This window comes from Leucoraja erinacea, chromosome 9, assembly GCF_028641065.1.
Source record: "Leucoraja erinacea ecotype New England chromosome 9, Leri_hhj_1, whole genome shotgun sequence".
NCBI classification, from domain to species: Eukaryota; Metazoa; Chordata; class Chondrichthyes; order Rajiformes; family Rajidae; genus Leucoraja; species Leucoraja erinaceus.
The window spans coordinates 63,414,224-63,426,462 of NC_073385.1; the positions used below are offsets into that span (position 1 = coordinate 63,414,224).

The 12,239-nt window shown below is 46.9% G+C and overlaps 1 protein-coding gene across 5 annotated transcripts in view; it reads left to right on the forward strand.

The window, feature by feature from the left end:
* The first annotated feature begins 423 nt into the window (after positions 1–423).
* The window catches only part of LOC129700484 (MAX gene-associated protein-like), a 172,098-nt gene continuing 160,282 nt past the window's right edge, over positions 424–12,239 (forward strand). For 4 of the 5 annotated variants that reach the window (XM_055641009.1, XM_055641011.1, XM_055641012.1 and 1 more), the window contains exons 1-3: positions 424–1,228; positions 9,532–9,738; positions 10,494–10,646. In XM_055641009.1, the coding sequence (XP_055496984.1) occupies positions 9,533–9,738; positions 10,494–10,646 (359 nt within the window). In that variant the 5' untranslated portion in view covers positions 424–1,228; position 9,532. The remainder of the gene's footprint in view (positions 1,229–9,531; positions 9,739–10,493; positions 10,647–12,239) is intronic. The other variant, XM_055641010.1, reaches the window with a different exon arrangement.

Sequence of the window (12,239 nt, forward strand, 5' to 3'; positions counted from 1 at the left end):
CCAATGACAATAAAGTGTATTATTATTATTATTATTATTATCCGGCCCGTGGGCCGTAGTTTGCTGACCCCTGTATTATATGATTGATCAATCTCACCAATGGTGAAACCCATAGGTGTGAGTTAATTAACATTTCAAACGTTTAATATAATGTTTGAGATGTATAATAGCATAAGACCGACGGATTCTTGGATGTTATCGATTAAAATCTAATCACCTGGATAGATTTACATGCTGGAATGTTGCCTGAGGTTGGTGTCATCCTAAAATCGTTTTCCGAACATTGCCGACATATTGATGCTACAACGTGGTATTTTGTTCGATAATAGTTTAATTAAAGATATACCACACTCGCCCCACGGCAGCGCGCACGCGTGGTGAGTGCGATGCCGCGCGAGCGCTGTCTGGTGGCGCGGTCTGCGCATGCCCGTGACGCAGCGCCGTCAGTGCGCAGTGACGGGCTGTGGGAGCGGAGGGACGGCGTCTGGGCCGTGTAAGGCCAGCGCAACGATAACGTTAAAGACCCCGGTCCAGCCGAGCGGCGATCGCAGAGTTCCGCCCGCTGGCGCTCTTCACCCGTCCTCGGTTTAAGCCGCCGCCGCCGCCGGCGGCAGAGAGAGAGATACTGAGACTGATTGTGAGAGTGCGAGGGGAAGGCGGTGCCGGGCAGGCCTAGGTTCTCACGCCTGACGCCATTACCCGCGCGGCCGCGGCTCCTCCCAACGAAAAGCCCGAGGGGAAAGGCGGAAGAAGCGGCGGGCCTTGTGTGGCCGCCGCGCATCAAGGAGCAGTCGGCGGCGGCGGCTTAAACCGAGGACGGGTTAACATTGGAAAAGAGTTGGTGAGCTGCAGAAATTAGCACCTGGAGGTAACCGCCCTTCTGCGTGAATTCTGGGAACCAAGGGAGGCCGTGAAAGGTGTCCCGCCCCCTCGCTCTCGCGTAGGTTTTAGAGGTTTTCTAAACAGGGTTTACCCCATCTCCCCTCCGAGGAACAAGGGGGGTTGGCAATCATAGATTACCAATACCCTATATATAATATGTAGGTAGGCGTATTCAGACTCATAAACATCGAGGTACCGTGGTTAATATAAAAATCAGGACGACGCCTGAACGCATCGTTGGATGTTATTTTAAAACTGGACGATTAACGCCATTTGTTCGGAAGACTCGATGGGCTTGAATTTGCGGAAATAGGACGCAAACTGCGGATGTTTTTCGCGTGGGAGGGTAAGTCTCATTTCTGAAGTTTAACGCCTTGTTTCCAAAACATTAAAAAAAACGAGTTTTTCAACTGCGCATGCCCAGATCATTGGTCATTCCGATTAACATTTTGGCCAGCTCAGCTGCTGCGTGTATACAGACGTGTGTTTCAACCGTATTTTCCTCCAGTTTTGCTTCTTCGAGGGAAGAAAATACGGCTTTCAAAACTATTAACTGTGTATTTATGGTTCATTTGTACAAAACTGCGTTTGTTGGTTTTATTGCTTTATGCTTTGGTGTTTTATTGCTGTCTGCTTCCGAGGTATAACTCTTATACCAGTGTCTAAAACAGCTTTAAACACTATTATGTCTACTGAACATAACAGTTAGTTTGAGACACTGGTATAACAGTTACACGCTCATTGCAATAATTGGTGTGCCTGGTAAGAACTTTGGCAAACAAACTTTTTCAGTTCTTTGTGATATATTTGGATTTGTTCACTCCTTGTGGTATAGTAATGTAACTCTATCAATGGCAGTATGTAGAACATTGGCATGTAAGTGCCGTGACCATTCAGGTTGCTTTCTGTTTTATTTTTTCAGTTCAGCTGAAAATGAACAAACTCAACAGGCTCTCACTGTCGCTACTGCCATTGCAGTGTCAACCCTTGTGGGTCCGTCATTTACATGTCGCTGGAAATTAAATCTCGCCCCATACTCCTCCACTCTCTCTCTCGCACTCCTCATGAACAGCCACCTGCTACAATAGGCGGAATGGTCCTTTCTTTCGTTAATCCTGTCCGCAGTCTCTGGTGGGGTCATGAACGGCTGTGTTTAACCAGGGCCCTGGGAACTCGGTATCTGATGGGGATGAGGAGAGTTCCAGAGGGAAGGCAGGAACAACTTAGAATCCAGCAGCAGAGTGGCTCTGTTAATGGATTAATTCCAGTGATTTCATTTCGGAAAGATCCGCGGCCACTGGTTTAGGAGATCGATCCAATTATTAACCAACAATCGGCAGAATCCTGCGATAGCAAACGCATTAAGGATTAATTCATTGGTAGAATAGTTAACAATTTATACACAGTTTATTCAGCGCTGCGTTTGCTTTTTTTTTTTACCTGAACGACCATTGACAAATCCCATGATTCCTTGTGTTTATTGGAATACCGAACTTGCTTATATGCTTGCAGAACATGCTTGGTATTTGACGTGATCATCGCAGAACGCAATTTATCTATCATTTGTATTATATTTGTACTTTAGCAAAGCCTTGGCCAATATGCTTTTGCTGATTAGTTTTATTCAGAGTAGAGTGTTACACGGTGAAAACTTAGTAAAGCAAAACGGGAACATGAAATCTGCAAATTTAGCGTTGCTCGCCGTTATAAATAAAGAGGAGGGAGAGGAGAGTTCATTCCTCTGGGTTATATGAGATAGGGACAACCGGTGGCGGCTACAGTTCGTGTTCACGTGGTCAGGTTATATTGCAGTGTTGAGGCCCAAGTGCACTTGGGAATCAGATGAATGGGGGGATGGGGAGACACTTGAAATCTCAGGTGTAATGACTACTCCTCTTGAGCATGTGTGAAAACATTAGTTACTGCTCGGACACTAAAAACAACACATTGCAGTTCCCAACTCCAGATAGACTCAAATTAATTTTCAATAGCGTCTTTAAATACACCGAGCTGGTAGCTTTTTTTTGTTTTATGATCCCTCCCGAGGAGGACTGCGTCAGCATAATGGCTCATGGTTTTGTTTTTGTGCTGTGGGACTAACTTTGCTGCTGGTGAAGCCCTGTTTAATAGTCTCCTTTTTCACTCACTCACTCACCAACTGACCAGATTGTGTGAGGACAGTGGAGTAGTGCCCCTCTGGTAAGTCTATCCCCATCTCGACTGTGCAGCTACGGCCTCCAGGTCTGAAGGGATGTGGATTAAAGGCTTTGAGCGATCCTTTGTGCTATGGCTGTGCTCTACACTCCAGAATTTGTGGAGTTGGGACCGTGCTTCCGATCCCTTCCACCCCACTTCTGTATTAAAACAGATCACGAACATGTTTCCAAGTCGGGCCACTTGGTTGCGCTGCTGGCCCCTTTAATCTTGGTGCACCTTGGGATGGGGTGGGAAGATGAGCTATTTTACCTCAAAGATCAGATGAGCGGGGGTGGATGGAAGTGGTGATATTGAAAGCTCTGAGACCGAGCGGATCGAGTAAGGCGGCAAATCAGATGGAGAAGTTCGATTGCAGCAGCCTGGGGCAGCTACAGTTCGTGTTCATGTGGTCAGGAGCAAGCGCTGCTGTTCTGTTTGGCGAGCAACTCGGAGGATGTGCTTCAACTGAAGGGCCCGCACCAAATTTTTCTCACCATTCCACCAGTAGGCTTTGAGCCATTACGAAGATCGGCAGTTAAACCTTCATCAACCAAGCAAGATAAATCAAGCTGATTTGCCTCCTCTTGCCTTGGACATTCAGCCAAATCAGTCTCCACATGCTTCCCCTGGTTACTTGCAATAACAAGCCAGGGGTCCAAATTTTATACTGCAGACATGGAAGAAGATATTAGACAATGAAGATCTATAACCTTTTTATTTTATATTGGGGTACGCTTGATTAAGTTGACTTACAGGCTTGTTATAAAGTATGGAGCAATCCAAACAAATATCACCATACTAATAGAAAGGGGCGTTCAGATTTCATCTGACAGTTTGCATGTTTAAAATGTAATATTTTAAATTATACTTGTTTTGAAATGGGTGATGATCAATCCTTCCCATAGAGAAATTATGTTATGAGCTGTCCTTTTTATTGTAATAGAATATAGTTTCACTCAATCCAATCAAAGTACTTAACCATTTAGAAAAGAAAACAAGATTGCAGTTGCTCGAGATTATTGGTAAGCATTTTTAATATTAATAGTTGAGTGAGAACGTTCTGGGCCTCGATATTAATGGACTGATTATGTGAACATAAATTTGGCAAATCAGTTGTGTAGGACAGACAAGGAAAGGGAATACACAATAAATAAAGGTGTCGAGGAACGTATGGAGTGGATGTCCACTCATCACCTGAGATGGTGTCAACAGGAAGGATCTATCATCTTTACAGAGAGGTCAGTGATTTAAGTTAATTGGTATAAAGGTTAGAAAAAATGATGTGCATTTGGATATTTTTTTCTGAATAAATGGTGCAGACTAATGTCCTTCCATGTTTGGGGGAAATACCTGATTGATCACTGGAAGCGCCATCATTTGCAGGGCTGCGAATCAGGAGCTGAATTGTGTATTTAACCAGTAGTCTAGGGATCTGGTTAGGTTGAATCCTAGTTGGGTGTTTTAAATTTTTGATTCCATGATCATAACACCAGTGCTTCTCATGACTAATCTGACACAGATTCAGATTCAGATTCAATTTTAATAGTCATTGTCAGTGTACAGTACAGAGACAACGAAATGCATTTAGCATCTCCCTTGAAGAGCGACATAGCAAACTATTTGAATAAATAATAATAAGTGTCGGGGGGGGGGGGGGGGGGGGGGTGGTGATTGGCAGTCACCGAGGTACGTTGTTGAGTAGAGTGACAGCCGCCGGAAAGAAGCTGTTCCTCGACCTACTGGTTCGGCAACGGAGAGACCTGTAGCGCCTCCCGGATGGTAGGAGGGTAAACAGTCCACGGTTGGGGTGAGAGCAGTCCTTGGCGATGCTGAGCGCCCTCCGCAGACAGCGCTTGCTTTGGACAGACTCAATGGAGGGGAGCGAGGAACCGGTGATGCGTTGGGCAATTTTCACCACCCTCTGCAATGCCTTCCGGTCGGAGACAGAGCAGTTGCCATACCATACTGTGATGCAGTTGGTAAGGATGCTCTCGATGGTGCAGCGGTAGAAGTTCACCAGGATCTGAGGAGACAGATGGACCTTCTTCAGTCTCCTCAGGAAGAAGAGACGCTGATGAGCCTTCTTGATCAGAGTAGAGGTATTGTGGGTCCAAGAGAGGTCATCGGAGATGTTGACTCCCAGGAACCTGAAGCTAGAAACACGTTCCACCTCCGTCCCGTTAATGTGGATGGGGGTGTGCGTGCCGCCTCTGGACTTCCTGAAGTCTACAATGAGCTTCTTGGTCTTCTCCTTGATCTCAATGATCTCGATCTTCCCATCTGCTTCCCTGTTGGCTCTCCATAGAAACCGCTCCTTCCGTAACTCCCTGGTCATTTCGTCCCTTCCCACCCAAACCACACCCTCTACTGGCACTTTCCCTTGCAACTGCAGGAAATGCTACACGTGTCGCTTTCCCTCCCCCCTTAACTCCATTCAAGGGCCCAAGCCGTCTTTTCAGATGCGGCAGAGGTTCACGTGCACCTCCTCCAACCTCATCTATTACATCTGCTGCTCTAGGTGTCAGCTGCTCTACATCGGTGAGACCAAGCTTAGGCTTGGCGATCGCTTTGCCCAATACTTCCGCTCGGTTCGCAATAACCAACCTGATCTCCCGGTGGCTCAGCACTTCAACTCCCCCTCCCATTCCGAATCAGACTTTTCTGTCCTGGGCTTCCTCTTCCTTTCTTCTTCCCACCCCCTGCACCCTCACATCAGTTTGAAGAAGGGTCTCGACTCAAAACATCACCTATTTCCTTCGCTCCATAGATGCTACCTTTCCTGCTGAGTTTCTCCAGCATTTTTGTCTCCCCATGCACACAATTTCTGTTATCCCACTTTCCTCATCCACTCCCTACACATTAGGGGTAATTTTAAAGAGACACGTTAACCTACAAAGCCAATGCATCTTTGGGATGTGGGCGGAAACCTACATGCTTGCAGGGAGAGTTTGCAAATTCAACACAGACAGTGCCCGAGGACAGGATCGAACACAGATCTCTGGCGTGTGAGGTAGCAAGTCCACCAGCTATGCCACTAAATTTTATTTTCCAACACACAAAAAATTATACGTTGATAACTTTGGTTACTAAAAAAAAAAAAAGAGACTATCCATTTTCAGTCTTGTATCTCTAAGTGATGCTATGTCCCCCTTTACAGTTACTGTAGGTTTTAATAGTTCAGGACTATGGGGCAGTACATTGGCCATAAAGTTGCTGTCCAAAATTGCCAGAGACCCAGAATTGATCCTGAATATGGGTGCTGTCTGTATGTAGTTTGCTCCTTTTCCCTTTGATCGCATGGGCTTTCTCCGGGTGCTCTTATTTCCTTCCACATTCCAAAGGTGTGCAGGAACCTTTTTCAGACCCAACCCAAAACGTAATATTTTCCTTTTGTCCAGAGATTCTGTCTGACCTGTAGAGTTACTCCAGCTTTTTGTGTCTATCTGCAGTTTGAACCAGCATCTGCAGTTCGTTCCTACACACACAATACTATACGATATTAATCCAAGGAGGGAAATTGTGTGTTTGTGTGTGTGTGTGTGTGTGTGTGTATATATAGTTATATATTCACATATAAATATATACTGTTTTGTTTTCTCATTGATAACATTGTTTACAGAGTAATATGTTTACATATTCTGTTGTGCTGCTGCAAGTAAGGATTTCACTGGGACATGATAGAATAGAACAATCTTGACTCTTGACATGTCGCTAATGTATGGGATAGAACTAGTGTATGGGTGATCGGTGATCGGCGTGGACTCGGTGGGCTGAAGGGTCTGTTTCCACGCTGCCTTTAAATTAAACTAAAACCAGAACAATCTAAAGAAGGGTCTCTACCCAAAACGTCACCCAATTTCTTCTTTCCAGAGATGCTGGCTGCTCCATGGAGTTCCGCCGCACAATTAAAGCATGGAATAGTCTTCACCCTACAATAGGTACCCAACCAGAAGCAATTAAATTTAAAGTAGTTCTTTTTTTCCACAAGAACCCTTTCTTGTTTAAGTCTGTCATGAGTCAAGAGTTTTATTGTGATGTGTCACAGATAGGACAATGAAATTCTTGTTGCTGCAGCACAACAGAATACGTAAACTTAATATAGAACGGGAGATAAAAGTTCACTGTGTCTATATGCCATAGACCATATCTATATTACTAAATCTCTGATCTTGACCACTTTTGGCCGACTGTGGTGCGATTTCCGAGAGAACGCCGCCACCTACGGCCGTCATTTTTGGCCACCTCGCTCAGCCCCCCTCCGCCGTATGAGTGTGGAAGATTTTTTATGTCGAAATGAGAGGGATATTAATATTTATACAAAATTTCCCATTCTCTCTGCTGCCCCCGCTGGCGGCAGGGGGAGGGACTATAAAACCAGGAAGTGTCATGCCTCACTCAGCCTCTGCCAGACCCAGGAAGCGAGACGGTCACGGCTCTCTGAGCTACGAATAACACTGAATGCACGTCTACTCCATGGTGAGTCCCCTCGATGCGGTTGTAAAGTGGCTGCAGCCCTTTTTAAAAAGTTTGTTCACAAAATGAATTTTGGTTGTCGGGTGGCTGCAGCCCAATTGTTTGCCTTGGCTTGGCTTTTAAAATCGTTGCAACAGTTGGATGCCTGCCCAAGCATCCATATGGCCCACAATGTCTATACTAGCCCTCTGGATACCAGTACCTTCGGCCCGCAACACCAATACTAGCGCAACAGACAGCCCTCCCCACTGGCGAGCAGTATTGGAATTGGTGGAGAGATGGAATATTGCGTTGGTGACCAGCCCTCCCGTGTGATGCTGGGACCATCGGGTCCCACTTAGTCTAGTATATATATACACAATAAATAAACAGATAAAATGCAATAGGCTGTTATTTTTCAGAGTTTGGTGGTGGTGTTTGAATTCCATTTAGAATATTTTTGGAGGACCAGGAAACCAAGCAGCAAGAGTTACTCCAGGGAGTTACTCCAGCTCCGGCGAGTGAGTCTGTGTTGGTTTTCAGCAGTCACGGCGAGTGGACAGCAATGGCAGCCAGATCTCCCACCATGCAAAGGGAGGGAGAAAGTGGCCGACGCCGATCAGTTGCAGTGGCAGTGCGCATGTGCAGGGCGGCACATGTGCACAACCATGGCCGATGATGTGCTGGTCAAAGATCCTCGCTATAGGATCTTTGGTGCTGGCCATGGTTGTGTGCATGTGTAAGGCGGCCAGCCGTGCCGGCGGACGAGGAGCGGGCGGAGACACGAGACATGGAGAGGGGGAGAGAACGAGAGGTGTCCCGGGTGCTTGCCAAGCGGGGCATAATGGCATGGCTTTTAGGTTGCCCCGCAGGTCTGTGGGTTGCCATGGGCAACCGCTAATTTTGAGCCCTGAGACACAGAGAGAGACGGAAAGAACAGAGACAGACAGAGATGGAGACAGACATATAGAAAGACAGAGACAGGTACATGGATAGGACAGGTTTGGAGGGATATGGACCAAACACGGGCAGATGACTTTGCAGTTTCTCTCCCTCTTCTGTGGGGTGAGGGGTTTAAGGGCCTGTCCCACTTTGGCGACATTTTCAGCACCAGCCTGAAAATTGGTTGTCTCGTCGTAGTCGGGATGTGACGCATGGTGACACATGTGGTGACGCGAGGGTGAGGCACGTGTCTCCGTCGCCTCAGGATTTTGGGAAGTTCAAAATCCAGGGGCAACATTTGGGTGTCTCATCATGTCGTGCACCCTGTCACACGCTGACATATGCTGTCCTGCAGGTGATGCCCGGTTAGGGTTGGTGTTGGGGACCACAGATGGGTTGTAAAAATTCTTCCTTCAATGCATGGATTTTAAACATTAATATATTAAAATTAATACAATAAAATCATTTGTGCAAATAAAAAGGTGTCTGAATCCTTCAGTTTTATTTTTTTATTGGTCCGCTTCAAGATCCAAAACACTGTCTCTAATTTTTCTCGGGGATGGATTCAGTGAGTGTATATTGAACTCCACTCTCCCCTCCACCCCCCCTCTCTCCTCCGCTCCCCCCCTCCATCCCCCCTTCTTCCACTTCCCCCTCCCCCTTCCCTTCCCCCCCTCATCGTCCTCCCCCTCTTCCCCCTTCTTACCCCCTTCCCCCCCCCCCCCTCATCGTCCTCCCTGCCCACTCTTCTCCCCTTTTTCCTCCACGCCCCCTGACCAGGCTCACCATTTCCCCTTCTCCCCCTCTGCCGCCCCTTCGCCCATTAGTCCCGTTGTGACAGCCTGCGCAGGTTTTGCCGGGCCATGTGTAATTTGAAATAACTAAGTCTCGAGGATCGCCAAAATAATGTTCCCGAAATACAGCCAAAACGGTATTTATTTTTAATCATAAAATAAACATCGCCATTTTCATCTAATAGTTCCGTGTTCATCAATAGGTAAAATTGTGTTTAGAAGTTTATAAATATCTACATTCTGATAAATATCTCTCTTTTTACAGCATGCCAAAGAAAAAAGGACATGCAGGATGGTCAAGGCACAACCGAATTGCACTTCGAGAAGCAACAAGGAGAAGAAGGGCACAAGAGACTCCATATGAAAGAGCTGAAAAAAATGAACGTAAAAAAACTGCACATCTCAGGAAGCAACAAGAAAGAGAGCGAGACAAAAGGAACGAAGATCGCCACGAAAGAGCTCGAAACAGAAAGTAGGTTCCCGAAATATAGCCATAACGGTACACGAAAGCGCACCACTTTTAGGGGCGCCTTATACATCACTGCACTGTGCAGGCAAACATCAAGTTTTGTTATATTTTAAAAGTAATTCACTTTATAAATTTGAAATAACTTTTTACTGTGAATGGGACAAGTTTCAACGTGGCGGTCGTGCATGCGCACTGCGCTCCCACTTGCCGTGCTCATCAGCTGCATCTGCGCAGTTGGGGAGGGGTGCCAGGCTCGGTATCCGCGCGTGCACAGTTTAGGCAGGATTGTCTGGCCTGGCAGTGGCGCGCCAGCGCAGTGCGCTCCTACTTGCCTGGCCTGTCTGCCGCGCCTGCACAGTTGGGGAATGGTTGCCGGACACAGCGAAATTTTCAGATCGCCAATTTGATCTAATACTTCCATGTGCACTTGACTGTTGTCAGAACGGGGACCCAACGGTACATGGCAGTTGCGCCTGGGCAATGCGATCCCATTTGCTGGGCCTGTCGACCGTACCTGCGCAGTTGAGGGAGGGTTGCCATGCCCAGTATTTGCTCGTGCGGAATTTGAAATAACTGAATGTCTCGAGAACCTCCGAGAAAGAATGTTCCCGAAATACAGCCAAAACGTTTTTTATTTATAATCATAAAATAAACATTGTCATTTTCATCTGATGCTTCTGCATTCATTAATAGATAAAATTGTGTTTAGAAGTTTATAAATATCGACATCATGATAGATATTTATCACTTTTTTACAGCATGCCAAGAAGAGGGATAAAACGAAAAGCAGCATTGTCAAGGAACGATGCAAAGAGACATCGTGGTGCAGCAAGGAGCAGAAGGGAACAAGAGATGCAACAAAAAAGAATTGAACATCTCAGGGTTCAACAAGAAAGATTGCGAAACAGAAGGTATAAAAAGAGGTTAAAAGAAAGAACTGAATGTCTCGAGGATCTCCATGAAAGAATGCAAAACGGAATTATGTTTACCAAAATATAGCCAAAACGGTACATGATAGCACAATTTCAGGGGCGCCTTACTCAACATTCGCCTGTGGTGTGCAGTATAAAGTTCTGTTATATTTTAAGTAAGTAAGTTTATTGGCCAAGTATTCACATACAAGGAATTTGCCTTGGTGCTTCGCCCACAAGTAACAGCATGACATACAGTGACAGTTACGAATGACTCAGAAAACACTAAACATTAATAATACTAAAACATTCATGATAAAACACCATTGATCAAGCATGTGAACCAACAAAATACCAGATCAAATGGAGGCTACAGATTTTTGGCTGTTGAGTAGAGCAACTACTCGTGGATAAAAACTGTTTTTATGTCTGGCTGTGGCAGCTTTGACAGTCCGTAGTCGCCTTCCAGAGGGGAGTGATTCAAAGAGTTTGTGGCCAGGGTGAGAGGGGTCAGAGATGACCTTGCCCGCTTGCTTCCTGGCCCTTGCAGTGTACAGTTCATCAATGGAGGGAAGGTTGCAGCCAATAACGTTCTCTGCTGATCGGACGATTCGCTGCAGCCTCCAGGTGTCGTGCTTAGTGGCTGAGCCAACCAGACCATGATGGAGAAGGTGAGTACAGACTCTACGAATGCCGTGTAGAATTGGACCATCATTGCCTGTGGCAGATTGTGATTCCTCCCATCTCCCATCAAGGCGGAGTTTCGGAGTATGGAATCCATGGGCATCATTTGACGCTCCAACAGCCCATCGGCCTCCCCGCTGCACAAGGTGTCCGGCGGCTGGAAGTGTTTCGGGGACTACCACCACCTTAACGAGGCCTCAACTGCTCACCGTTACCCTATTCTCCACATACAGGACTTCTCCGCACATCTGGCCGGGGCTAGGTCCTTCTACAAGATCGACCTAGTCCGGGGATATCACCAGATCCCCGTGCGACCGAAGGATGTCCCCGAGAAGGCAATTATCACCCCGTTTGGGTTGTTCGAGTTCCTGTAGATGCCCTTCGGCCTCAAGAACGCCGCGCAGGCCTATCAGCACCTGATGGACACCGTGGTGCGAGGGCTCGAATTCCTGTTTGTCAACTTGGACGACATCCTCATGGCAAGTCACTTGCGAGAGGAACACTGTGCCCACCTGTGTACTCTTCCAGCGCCTCAGTTACCATGGCCTAGTAATTGACCCTGGCAAGTGCCAATTTGTCCTTCAGGCCATCAACGTTCTGGGGCATCGGGTGACACGGCACGGAGCAGTGCCTCTGCCGGACAGCGTTGAGGCAATCCACCTGTTACCACGGCCTGCTGCTGTATGTGGCCGCCGGGAGTTCGTAGGGATGGTCACATTTTACCACCGGTTCGTTCCGGCGGATGCCAATCTTTTGCGGCCGCTTTTCCAGTTGCTTATGGGCAAGCAATGGGAGATACAGAGGGACGCTGTCGCCACGGCGTCATTTGAAGGGGCGAAGGAAGCCTTGGCTCAGGCGACTATGCTCGTGCATCCTTCGGCCGATGCCCCCACAGCCAAAACTGTGGAT